The sequence below is a fragment of the Suncus etruscus genome, chromosome 17 (assembly GCF_024139225.1).
Source record: "Suncus etruscus isolate mSunEtr1 chromosome 17, mSunEtr1.pri.cur, whole genome shotgun sequence".
NCBI classification, from domain to species: domain Eukaryota; kingdom Metazoa; phylum Chordata; class Mammalia; order Eulipotyphla; family Soricidae; genus Suncus; species Suncus etruscus.
In genome coordinates this window covers 71,930,490-71,941,861 of record NC_064864.1, presented here as the reverse complement: position 1 = coordinate 71,941,861, position 11,372 = coordinate 71,930,490, and the positions used below count along the sequence as shown (strand labels likewise).

Below are 11,372 nucleotides of genomic sequence, written 5' to 3'. Positions count from 1 at the left end.
GTGTGAGCCTAGCAGAGCCTGAGTCAGCTGCCCTGCAGGGCCCTGAGGTGGGGGGGACAACTCCGGTGCAGGACCATGACCAGGTCATTGGTTCCGGTTCCTGAGCTGGACAACCTCAACCCTCCTCTGAGGTGGCTGACCACTCGGCCAATGTGAGTGCACCCCTGCTTAGGGATGAGACCACAGGCTGGGGACTTGGGCAGGGTGCTTCCATGGGAAACATCCCTCTTCGGGAATGCTCTATCTGCAGGCCGAACCCAGGACTGATGGCCGCAGGTGCGGCCGCTTCTCGTTCTAGAAGGTTCTGGCTGCATAGCCTGGCTGGGTCAGACAGGGTGAACTGTGGGGGTGGTGGGTGTTCCAGCCCGCTGTCCCTACCCCCAGAGGGGTCCCAGTCCTGCCAGTGCTTTGCATCTTTTGTCCGGCGCAGGGAAAATCTGCACCCACCCCAGGGCCCGCAGTAGCTCCACATACAGGTAGCTTCTACCCAGAGGAATTTAATGGACCTGCTGGCCAGTGCTGGGGCTCGAGGAACCCGGAGCTCTGGTCCCTCCGCTCCCACTACATGCTTGAGGGGTGCTGGGGTCTGCGGCATCTGTCCAGAAGGGCTGCCCCTCTGTGCCCAGGCGTGAACCTCAGGGGTTCTGGCTGTTTCCAGGACCACCCGAGCAGAGCATCCAGCCTCTGGCCCTGCACTTGGGGACATCCAGGGGTATTTGGGGGGGCACCCTAGGACAGGGAGGTGATGTGTGAGCGCCCGCCGGGCGGTGCCATGATCTTCTGTGCTGTGCGCCGTGCCACGTGGTCATCTGCCTGGGAGCCTGTGGGAGAGGCAGAGGCAGTATGGGTCGTGGTGCCCACCCTCAGCACCCCCGCACAGCCCTGCGGTGGCCCACCCTCAGCACCCGCCCAGTGCCCAGTGTGCTCACCTGATAGGCTGAACCCCGACTGGTGCAGGTTGCGCACAGGGGTCATGAAGATCTTGCTGGAACAGGATGCACGTGCTGGGGTGCCACTCCCTGGCTTGGCAGGCAGCATCACCTCGTGGACGGGCCCGTCATAGAGGCCACGGGGCACTCCGTGGATCTCTGCTAGCTGCGGGCCGGGGTGGGTAGGAGGGGGGCTCAGACAAGCCACGGGGCTTCAGGCCAGGCCTGCCCCAAGTGTGTAGACCTCGCCCCAGCACATAGGTCCCACCCCTACAAGTGCTCATGCCCTTCCCACATGACTAGAACCCATCTCTATGCGTGTGCACACTTGTGCAGAGACCTCACCCCTACTCTTGCCCATGCACCACACCCACCGCTCCCCCCCACATGTGCTCATCCTTCCCCACGTGCATAGGTCCTGCCCTTTGACCCACACATCCTCCTGTCGTGCATGGCCCAACCCTTCTCAGACCCCTCTGCACAGGCACAGGCCCTGTCCTGACATGGGCCTGTTCAAATCCCTGTGCCCCTGAGAAGCCTTGAGATGACAAAAAGGGAATCTTTGGTCTCACACAGCTGAACACATGCCCCCAAAGGTGGGTCCCAGGGAGCTCTTGCTGGTGTTTTTCATCCATACGACTGCCCTCACCCCACGGACCTGGCACACCCTGGCTGCTGTGGGGCTACGTGTAGGGTGGAGTCCAGTCCCTGTTCCACTCTGTGCCCCCCTCGCTCCACCCCTCTCTATCCCGATGGGCATGAGCTGGTGCCACACAGCCATGACCTCCCTTGCTCCTTACAGGCCCTAGTGAGACGTGGGAGCAGGTGAGCTGCAGCCTGAGAGACAGAGCTGCTGACTGCTGGCGTCACCCACCTATCCTCACTCGGTGCCCTCCTGGGAGACCAGGGAGCACGCAGAGAGCCAGGAGCAAGCGTGCATGTGTATGCGTGTGGATTGTGCACCAAGAAGGTGCAGGTGTGCAGGCATTCATGTATGACTGTATCTGCACACATCAGTGTCTCAGGGCAAGGACAGGGGCTGAATTTATGGCATCAAAACTTGGGCTGTGGGGCCGGTGAGGTGGCGCTAGAGGTAAGGTGTCTGCCTTGCAAGCACTAGCCAAGGAAGGACCTCGGTTCAATCCCCCGGCGTCCCATATGGTCCTCCCAAGCCAGGGGCGATTTCCGAGCGCTTAGCCAGAAGTAACCCCTGAGCATCAAATGGGTGTGGGCCAAAAAACAAAACAAAACAAAACAAGAAAAAACTTGGGCTGTGTGGGACCGGAGAGATAGCGCAGTGATAGAGCATTTGCCTTGCATGTGGCTGACCCTGGACAGACCCGAATTCGATTCCTGGCATCCCATATGGTCCCCCAAGCCTGCCAGGAGTGATTTCTGAGTGAAGAGCCAGGAGTAGCATTGCCAGGTGTGGCCCCAAAACCAAACCAAACAAACAAACAAAAAACTGGGGCTGTGAATAGAGGAGGGGGTGGGTAGGGTCCTTGGCACATCTATTTGGGAGGTCTTTAGGACAGTGGTTGCCAGACCTGATTTTCCCACATGTATGTCTCCCAGGGCCCCCCAAGACCCTCCCCATCGATGCCCACATGTCCGGCCAGTGCAGCCTCACCTGGTTACGGGCCTTGATCCTCTTGTAGACAAAGTCTGGGAAGGGTTTCCGTGGAATGAAGCGGCCAGCCCCGGGGGTGACGGACAGGGCCCCATCCTCCAGTACCACACGGCCCTGGCTGATCACCACCACTGGGGCTCCCCGGCATTCCAGGCCCTCGAAGATGTTGTATTCCACGTTCTGGGGAGACGCCCCCTCAGCTGTGCAGCCCTGAGCACTGCCCAGTGTCCCAGAGGTCTATACACCCAGCTCTGAGGCCTCACATGGAACCAGTCACTTTGGTCAGACCAGCTGGGTCCCTGCCACACCCCACCCCTACCATTAGGAGGCTATAAGGAACAAATACCCAGGGACCAGCTCGCAGTGGGACACACAGCACACATGTGTGCGTGTACATGAGTTCATAGATCCCGGGGTGCAGACCTGATGCTTGGGTTGTCTGAGGGTAACCGGAATGTGCTGGGGGGCAGGGCAGCTATGGCTCTTCCTGGAGCTCTGCGGGACCACGAGGGCCCAGACCACTGCCTGGCCCCGCATTGCCCCTGCCCTGCCCCACCCCCAGCTTCTCTTACCAGGTTGTGGTTCTTGGCCGAGATGATCTTGGTGGCCCGGGGGTTCCAGAGCACCAGGTCTGCGTCAGAGCCCACGGCCACCCGCCCCTTCCGTGGGTACAGGTGGAAGATTTTGGCTGCATTTGTGCTGGTCACGGCAACAAACTCGTTCTCGTCCATTTTCCCCGAGGCCTGAGAGCAGAGAGCATCGTTGCTGCCCACAGGTGGGATGGTCTGGTAGGTCTGTCAGGATAAAACTGCTCCCCTGAGGAGGTGAGGGACAAGGCGCTGGGCCAGCAGAGCTGGGGAGTTGGGGGAGACAGTGCCAACGGGGCTATTGGTTGAGTCATTAGTCCTGGGCACTGGGCCACGCCTGTAGGTGTTCCACAGGTCAGTGTTCCCTTCCCATCGTTCCTGCTGCTGCAGACCCTGGAAGCCTCTCAGGGCTTCCCAAAGCCAGAGGGAGAGGTGGGGCAGGGTCCCCCCCCCCAGTCTGTCCCGCACTGACCACACATGTCTCCCAGACCACAGACAGTCGCTCCTCCACACCGTTCGTGCCCTCAGGGATGAGGGTGAAGTTGTCTTTGCCCACAGCCTTTTGGGCGGTGCTGAAGGTGCAGTGGGCACTGCCCGTCACCTGGAGATCCCCGCTGGGAAAGGACAGGGACACAGACTCAGGGGCCACTCACAGTTGGCCATTCTTCCCTGGGAGCAGTACTGGAGCCGCAAAGCAGAACAGGGGCACATGGTGTGCAGGCAGGTGGCCGGGGACACAGGGAAACTGGGCATGTGGGAGGCTGGGGCACCTGGTTAATGGGGTTCGTACCTGCACAGCAGGGAGCTGAGGTGGTCAGCAGTAGTGGGGTCTGGGCTGATGGGAGGCGAAGTGACGAAGGCCGCAGCCTTGGCCCAGTTCTTGCTCCAGTAGTGGGAGCCGTCAGTGCCAAGGCCGGCAGTGATGGGCTCTCCAAACACCACTAGCCCTGGGGGAGTTGGCTCCAGACACCGGAGCCACCACTGTTGACTGCCCCATCACACTGTCCATCCCTCATTGCCCCCCACTATACATTGTCCACCCTCATTGTCCACCTCCCATCCCACTGCTGGCTGCCCCATCACACTGTCCATCCCTCATTGCCCCCCACATACACATTGTCTGCCCCTCGTTGTCCACCTCCCATCCCACTGCTGGTTGCCCCATCACACTGTCCATTCCTCATTGCCCTCCACATATACATTGTCCACCCCTCGTTGTCCACCTCCCATCCCAACTGCCCCTCTGGGCTGGACCAGGCATTCTTTCCCTGGCAAGACACGGTGGGGCCCAGCTTCCTAGGGCATCTGAAGAATCACTGGTCACTATAAGTGCCCCTGTGTCCACCCCAAAGGGAGACACCTCATACCCCATCCTCAACTGGCTCAGTGTCCCCTTGACCCAGCACTGGGTACAGGCCTGAGCTGGGTCCCGCTGCCCATCTCTGTGGGGCTGAGGACACAAGTGTTGGCCCCAGGTCTGACTGCAGCACCCACCTCTGCGCTTGGCTTGGGCTACCATGTCAGCCGCTGTCTTGCTCATCACCTTGGTGATGTACAGGGGGCAGTTGGCCTGCTTGGCGATGGTGACTGCTCGGAACACAGCCTCGGCTTCCACCTGGGGACAGGGTGGTCAGAACACATGTGTGCCCCAGGGCATCCCCGAGCCCAGGCCCAAAGAAAGGCCTGTCTGTTCCCCTGTCTGCCAGCTGAGATCACAGGCCCCATGCTCCACAACTGCCCCTCTGGGGGTCCAGGTCTCACCTCCTCGGGCCGGCTGAGCACGTGACCCTCAGGGCCGGTGATGCTGAGATCCAACAGGCACTTCTGCTCCTGAGCAGAGACAGGCAGCACTCCAGTCGCCAGGCAGAGCCCAGGCCACCGAGAGCGGGGTAACTCTAGATCCCTCACAAAGGCCCCAGCTCTGACTGCAGACTAGAGCCATACTTGAGGAGTGTGGTTACTGAGGCCCAGAGAGGACAGATAGATGCCCTCTGGGACAGATATGCTATCTGATCCTGGCATGAGGAGGGGTGAGCAGATCCTAGAGACCACCAATATGGGCCTTCCTGGTGCACACAGCTCTCCCAAACTCGACCCCTGAAGGCTCGGTAGGGCCTGAACCCCAGAAGGCACAGTGGTCCCTGACCCCAGGCTGAGGGACAAGCAAGCACCATGCACCCAGGTCAACCCTCCTGCTGAACTCGGGCGCTGTCAGAGCTGAGCTGCTTGGAAGTTCCTCAGTGGGTCCAAGTCTGGATAGGGACAGGGAACCTGTCTGCATTGGCCCTGCCCCAGCCCTGTGGGCTCTAGAGTACTTGATGAGAAGCAGGAAGATTAGAAACAACTGAACTCTGGCTAATGCTCCAGGCGCCTGGATTCTGTTCACTCGAGGGGTTCGATACTCCCCACCGGATTCTGTGAGGCCTGCTTACAACTAGGTGGCCGGACCACAGACAGCCCTGCCTCCTGCTACATCCTCACCTCCTCGATAATGTCCCCGTTCTCCGCATGCACCTGGGCCAAAGCTCCCAGGTCACGAATGATGCTGAAGATCTCGTATATCTGCCGAGACAAAGTGGGGCCTGAGGGGGGCTACGGGCTGCCCGGCCCCTACAGGCCCCGCCCACTGGACTCACTCAAGTGCCTGCCCCCAGGGGCCCTGCCCAGGCCTCACCCACCTGATTCACCCCTAACAGCCCTACCCCAGGTCCCATCCACTAGCCCTACCCACAGGTTCCCACTCAAACCTGGCCATCAGAACACTGGTATCTGTCTTTGTAAGCCATGAAGACCAGGAAGGAGTTCACACCTAGAGGAGAGCCAGGAGAGGTCAGAGAGCCCCCGCTGCTCCTCAGGGGCACCTGTGACAAGAGTTCATTCCCACTGGCATCACTCCCTTCGCCCTGTTGTTGCCTGCTGGCTCATCTGTTAACAGGGAAGGAGACCAGGCATGGGGAGGGCGAGAGGGTCACCAGCTGCTTTGGATTCCGACAAAGAACCAGACCAGCTCAGCAGGGAGCTGACACTACTCAGCTCTGCCAGTAGGGGTCGCGCAGCTGTAGGCGCCAAGTCCAGCTGCTCCAGGAGCCCAGATATGGGCAGTAGAATAGTATAGAGCTGAACCTGGGAGAGTTTCCAAGGCCAAGAGCCACTCGCCAGCTCATGGAAGGGAGGGAGTGAGGGTGAGTCTGAGCCTGCGACCACCCTGGGTCAGCTTGACCCTTCCTCCTGCCTGCTTGGTCTGCAGGACACAGCTCAGAGGTCCTGCGGTCAGCGCAGCTGCTGAGGTCCCTGCTGCAGGTGCCCTGTTATTCTGCTGGCTAGCCCGAGAGCCAGGCCCCACCTTTGTCTGGTTTGCCAGAAACCACCATGAAACTCCCACGTGCTTTAGCCGTGGACTTGAGAAGCTGTTGGACCTGGTTCTCCACGTAGGAGAAACAAGGAACATGGTGGCCGCGAGTGTGGACAGCAGAGGCGGCCCTGCCATGTTGTACCTATGCATAACAGCTGCACTGGGTAGTTGAAGGATTACAGTTTCCCAACTGGGCCTCACACCCAGCCTCCTACCCACCGTGGGGTCAACACAGCCAGAGCTGGGAGGACAGGTCCTGGCTCCCTGACCCCATAGCCACACCCCCAGCACATGCAGCTTCTCCTCTTTGCCCAAGCCCCACCTTTCACCCATTGCCTCTCCCTCAAGCCTCACCTCCACCCAACTTTAACTCCTCCTTCCTACCTGACTCCTTGCTTTGGCCACATCCACCAACCACAGGTCCCGCCCCTCCATCCAGGCCATGGCCCCATCCAGATATAGCTCCTCCCTCTCTCAGGCCCAGCCCTTTTATGTTGGCCAAGCACACCTGCCCCAAGACCCCTCAGTCTCCACTCTCCATCAGACCTAGTTCCCATCGCAGGCCACACCCCTTATGTTTCCACGCCTACCCGCACAAGCCCCCGTCCCCTCCACCCGCCCCCTCCAACCAACCTGGACTTCCACCTCACCTTTGTCCTTGACCAAGGCCTCCAACTCCTCCTTGGTGCTCTCGTGCCAGCGGGGGATGTCCACGTGCAGGGAATAGTCGCAGCAGGCACTGCTGTCCGCACGCTCCCGCCACTGATCATAGGCGGCCATCAGGCTCACGCCCGCCTCGGGGAACACGTGGTCCACTGTGGGGCAGCAGGCAGCTGTCCTCTACCTGGACCAGCAGCACAATGGCCCACCTTGTCTGCTCTAGGTTTCTGCACTTTCTTTCTTTCTTTTTTTTTTTTTTTTGGTTTTTGGGCCACACCCGGTGATGCTCAGAGGTTACTCCTGGCTATGCGCTCAGAAGTCGCTCCTGGCTTGGGGGACCATATGGGATGCCGGGGGATCGAACCGTGGTCTGTCCGAGGCTAGCGCAGGCAAGGCAGGCACCTTACCTCTAGCGCCACCGCCCGGCCCCCGGTTTCTGCACTTTCAGTATGCGACTGTGGGGACCCACCTGCAGGCTCTGCCCCATCCCCTCACCTCTGGGCAGAGCGCACTTGGGTCAGCCCCGCTTCTGATAGAAACATCCCCTGGAACCAGGGGTCAGCTAGAGTGGGAGACCACAAAGGAAATCCCTGGCTGGGAGTGAGGAGTCCAGTCACCTTGTCCTTCAGTGCATGTGCCTGCGGGGTTCTGGGGAAGGGGTGGCCCTGACCCTCATGTTCCTTCCTGCCAGCCTTGGAGGCAGGCCACTCCTGCCCAGTGTGGGTGGGTCTGGGTAGATGAGTCTCCCTTCAGTGCCCCCTCTCATGGGTCAGGTCTGCCTACCAGGTCAGCCCATCTGTGCACCATTGCAACCCTGCTGGCTGGATGAGAGAACAGTGACCTCAGCCTCCTCTGTCCTTGATGACCCCTGCAATGGCTGCCCTCCTGGTCACTGAGGACTGAGAGGGTGCAACCCTCTATGGACAGGCCACTGGAGCAAGCCATGATCCTGCCCATTCTAATGTCCCCTCCATTCAGCTCCCCCTACAACAGAGAATCTGGAGATAAGGGGACAAGAAAGCACACCCCCAGACTCACGGATCATGGTGGTGCCCCCTGCCAGGGCAGCCTTGGTGCCCTGGCAAAAGTCGTCAGCCGGTGTCATGCCCAGAACAGGCATCTGCAGCCGGGTGTGGACATCGATGCCACCCGGCAGGACCAACAGCCCATGAGCCTCAATGGTTCTGATGCCACCGGGGACAATGAGGCTTTCTCCGAGCTGCCTGCAAACAGCATAGATTCCTGAGAAGTCTGGCAATAGGGGACAAAGTTGGCATAGGGGCATGGGAACACTGCCTGGGAGCACGATTGGTGGGAACATTGCTTGGTGAGCACTTTCTGGGGGCACTGCCTGGGAGCACTTCCTGAGCTTCCACTGCACAAGGAGCACCACCTAGGGGTCCATGCGGTTCTGACCGATGGTATAGAGCTTGTGGTCTTGCCTAGGGGTCCACTGGGATCTATGGCTGCCCAGCTGCTAAACATAAGTGGTCAGTGGGCATCTGTCCAGTCCTGCCCCCCTGAGCCTCATGCCCTACTGAAAAGGGAGGGAGGGGGGCCGTACACCAAGCCCCGTGGCCTGAAAGCCAAGGGCACCAGCACCTACTTGATGATCCCGTCTTCCACATACAGGTCGGCGTAGAAGGACTGGTCATCATTCACTACCTTGCCACCCCGGATCAGAAGGCGGTCGCTCTAGGGAGGAGACACAGCAGAGCAGGACCATCAGGAAGGCGGGCAGCCCCTGCGTGACCCTGTTCCTCAGTGCCCAAGGCAGGAGAAGCCACAGCATCAAGGCAGAGCAGGGCGTTCTAGGGGCTCATGGATCCTGGCGCCCCAGGGAGCCAAGATGGCTCGGCTGCAGAGATGCATGTAATGGCAGGACCCAAGACTGTCTAAGGCTAGGCGAATCTGACCCAGGTCACACCTGTTTGGATTGACAGACAGGCTGGGGGTGGCCCTGAGGCACGATGAGTGGGAGGAAGAAAAGGGGGCACAGCTCTGTGACAGCTCTGGGCCATGACTCCAAGGGGTGGGTGCCAAGCTCTGCTGACAGAGGGAAAGAGGCAAAGAAGATGTCATCGCAGAGGGTGGCATCAGGATTGGTGGGTAATGGGGGAGAGCAGAGGGCCAACAGTGCCTTCTGTCTGTGCAGGGACCCCAACCCCCAGGCCCCACAAAGTGCTCTACTCCCCCCACGGCAGCATGACGGGTGCTGGGTGCCAGATGAGCCCTGGGTTTCTGCCTCTTCCTGGTGCTCCCAGATTGTTCCAGTAAGTAAAAGCTACACTTCAGGTGCCAAGCTCGTCCCACAGTAGGTCCAGACCCGCTCCACTCTCAGGGAGCTGGAAACTAACGCTGGACAGAGTAGGGGCCCAGTCTCAGGTGAGAGACAGGCCAGCTCACACCCTCAGTCTCTCCTGCTGGGCAGGATGCCCCAGCTCTGGAACCTTCCTGCTCTCAGGCTCCCCACAAAGGTGACCCCCAGCCCCCCACTCTCCAGTAGCGAGAAGAGGAGGTCAGGAAGGAAAGGACGAGGAGGCCTGAAACCTCCGCCCTTTGTCCAGCACTGCCAGGCCTGGAGCCTCCCCACCTCTGTCCAGCTGGCCAGCCCTGGGCAAGGTCCCCTGTGGGGTCCTGCTTGGGACTCACATCTGCCGGAGCCCAAGTGCCCACTGTGCCACCACCCCAAGCCTCAAGGCTTGCTTTGTTCTGGGAAGAGTGAAGCAGGTCCCCGGGGGGCCATGGAGAGGTCCCTCCCTCTATTCCCAGCATCCAGCCCAGCTGTGGGGTCTGAGTCCCAGCTAGGGGCCTTTGTCTGTTTAGGACAAAGAGCTCCAAGCACTTAAGCAGGGCCCGGGGGTGCGGAGAGGGGCCCCGGGGACGGTGGGCGGGGAAGGGGTCGCCCGAGCGAGGGAGGGGCGAGGTACCCCGAAGAAGGAGCGAGGGGGCGGGGAGGGGCATGCTCGGGCAGGGGGAGGCCGGGGAGGGGGCGAGCTAGCGGCAGTATCAGCGCCCGGATTCGTCTGGCTCAGGCCGACAAAGGCCGAGTCGCTGGCTGGGCCTGCCGCGCCGAGGCCCAGGAGGGCCCTGGATCTGGGACCCGCGGGGATCTGGGGGCAGCGGGGCCAGGCCAAGCTCTGAGCCCCAGAGCTCACCGTGGTCCGGGGGACGCTCTTCTTGCCGGGGAAGGACATGGTGGTCTCCCGCCTCTCCGCTGCCTGCTGGACCCTGCGCAATCTATGTTCCCGAGCGGAGGCCGGGGGGTCCTGCGTGGGCACGAGCAGAGATGGCAGAGCTGGGGGCGCAGATCGGTGAAGGGATGGGATGGGGGGTCCCACTTTGTCCCGCCCCTCCAGGGCCCGCCCCTCCAGGCCACACCCCCATTAGGCCCTGCCCCGACCCCCTCCGCTGGGCTGTTTCTCGCCAGCTCCAAGCACCCACCAGCGATCTCTGGGCCCAGGATACAGACCTGAGTGATCTGGTCGCCTTTGCTAATGACCGAGTCAAGCTGGTTCTCCCGATGGAACAGCTACACCCGCATCCGCCAGTGGATAGAGACACTCAGACCCTCCTCCAAATGAGCCAAGGAAGTGTGGGGGCCCAATGGGTTGCAGAAGGAATACATCCCAGACCCACATCACCAGCGAAGGCCTCTCCCAAGGCCTCCCAGGGGCAGGACACGGTGCCTGGGGAAGTCTGGGATCCTGATTATATGGGTCACCATGGGGGAGCTGCCCCATGTCCACTGCCTGTTGGTGGTCCTAGTTCTGGAATCTGCACAGCCTCTCCTGGCTGGGCCTGGCTCACAGCCCCTCCAGCCTTCCAAGTCACTGTCCTACTCCCAGCCGTGGGGGGCATCATAGCCACACACCCTGGGCCATGGGGGGAGCAGGTGAGGCTGTGATCTGGAGCACTGGGGCTTGTTATACAGAGACCTCAGTGCTTGACTCTGTCCCATCCTGGACCCTGCTGCTGCAGGTGCTGTCCAAAGAGCTAGTGCTGAAGACCTCCACTAGCTGGCTCTCCAAAGGGGCAGGAGGGATATTCTGGCACTACTGCAGCCTGGGGAGATCCGGGGCCAATTTGGGCCCTTCTGTGTATGGAAACAGAGCCACCACCTCTTAGGAACAGATTTGGGGCACCAGGATAAAACCGTGGTCAGCGATCAGACTCAGTGCCATGTCATGCCAGTGCATAGCTGAGTGGGTAGG

At 60.7% G+C, this 11,372-nt stretch overlaps 1 protein-coding gene across 1 annotated transcript; it reads right to left on the bottom strand.

The window, feature by feature from the left end:
* Positions 1–481: 481 nt before the first annotated feature.
* On the bottom strand, positions 482–10,394 carry DPYSL4 (dihydropyrimidinase like 4). Its single transcript, XM_049764544.1, has 14 exons — positions 10,317–10,394; positions 8,765–8,853; positions 8,197–8,381; positions 7,149–7,313; positions 5,894–5,955; positions 5,628–5,708; positions 4,908–4,976; positions 4,641–4,761; positions 3,937–4,093; positions 3,619–3,760; positions 3,132–3,302; positions 2,560–2,739; positions 930–1,095; positions 482–821 (listed from the first exon to the last, which is right to left on the bottom strand). The coding sequence occupies exons 1-14, from the start codon at positions 10,353–10,355 to the stop codon at positions 730–732; spliced, it is 1,719 nt and encodes a 572-aa protein (XP_049620501.1). The 5' UTR covers positions 10,356–10,394; the 3' UTR covers positions 482–729.
* Between the last annotated feature and the right edge of the window lie 978 nt (positions 10,395–11,372).

Coding starts and splice junctions, on each gene's coding strand:
- DPYSL4 (XM_049764544.1), bottom strand. CDS start 10,355: ATGTCCTTCCCCGGCAAGAAGAGCGTCCCCCGGACCACG. Junction 5,709..5,893: donor ACCAGTGTTCTGATGGCCAG/GTTTGAGTGGGA, acceptor TTGTCTCGGCAG/ATATACGAGATCTTCAGCAT. Junction 4,762..4,907: donor TGCTCAGCCGGCCCGAGGAG/GTGAGACCTGGA, acceptor CCCTGTCCCCAG/GTGGAAGCCGAGGCTGTGTT.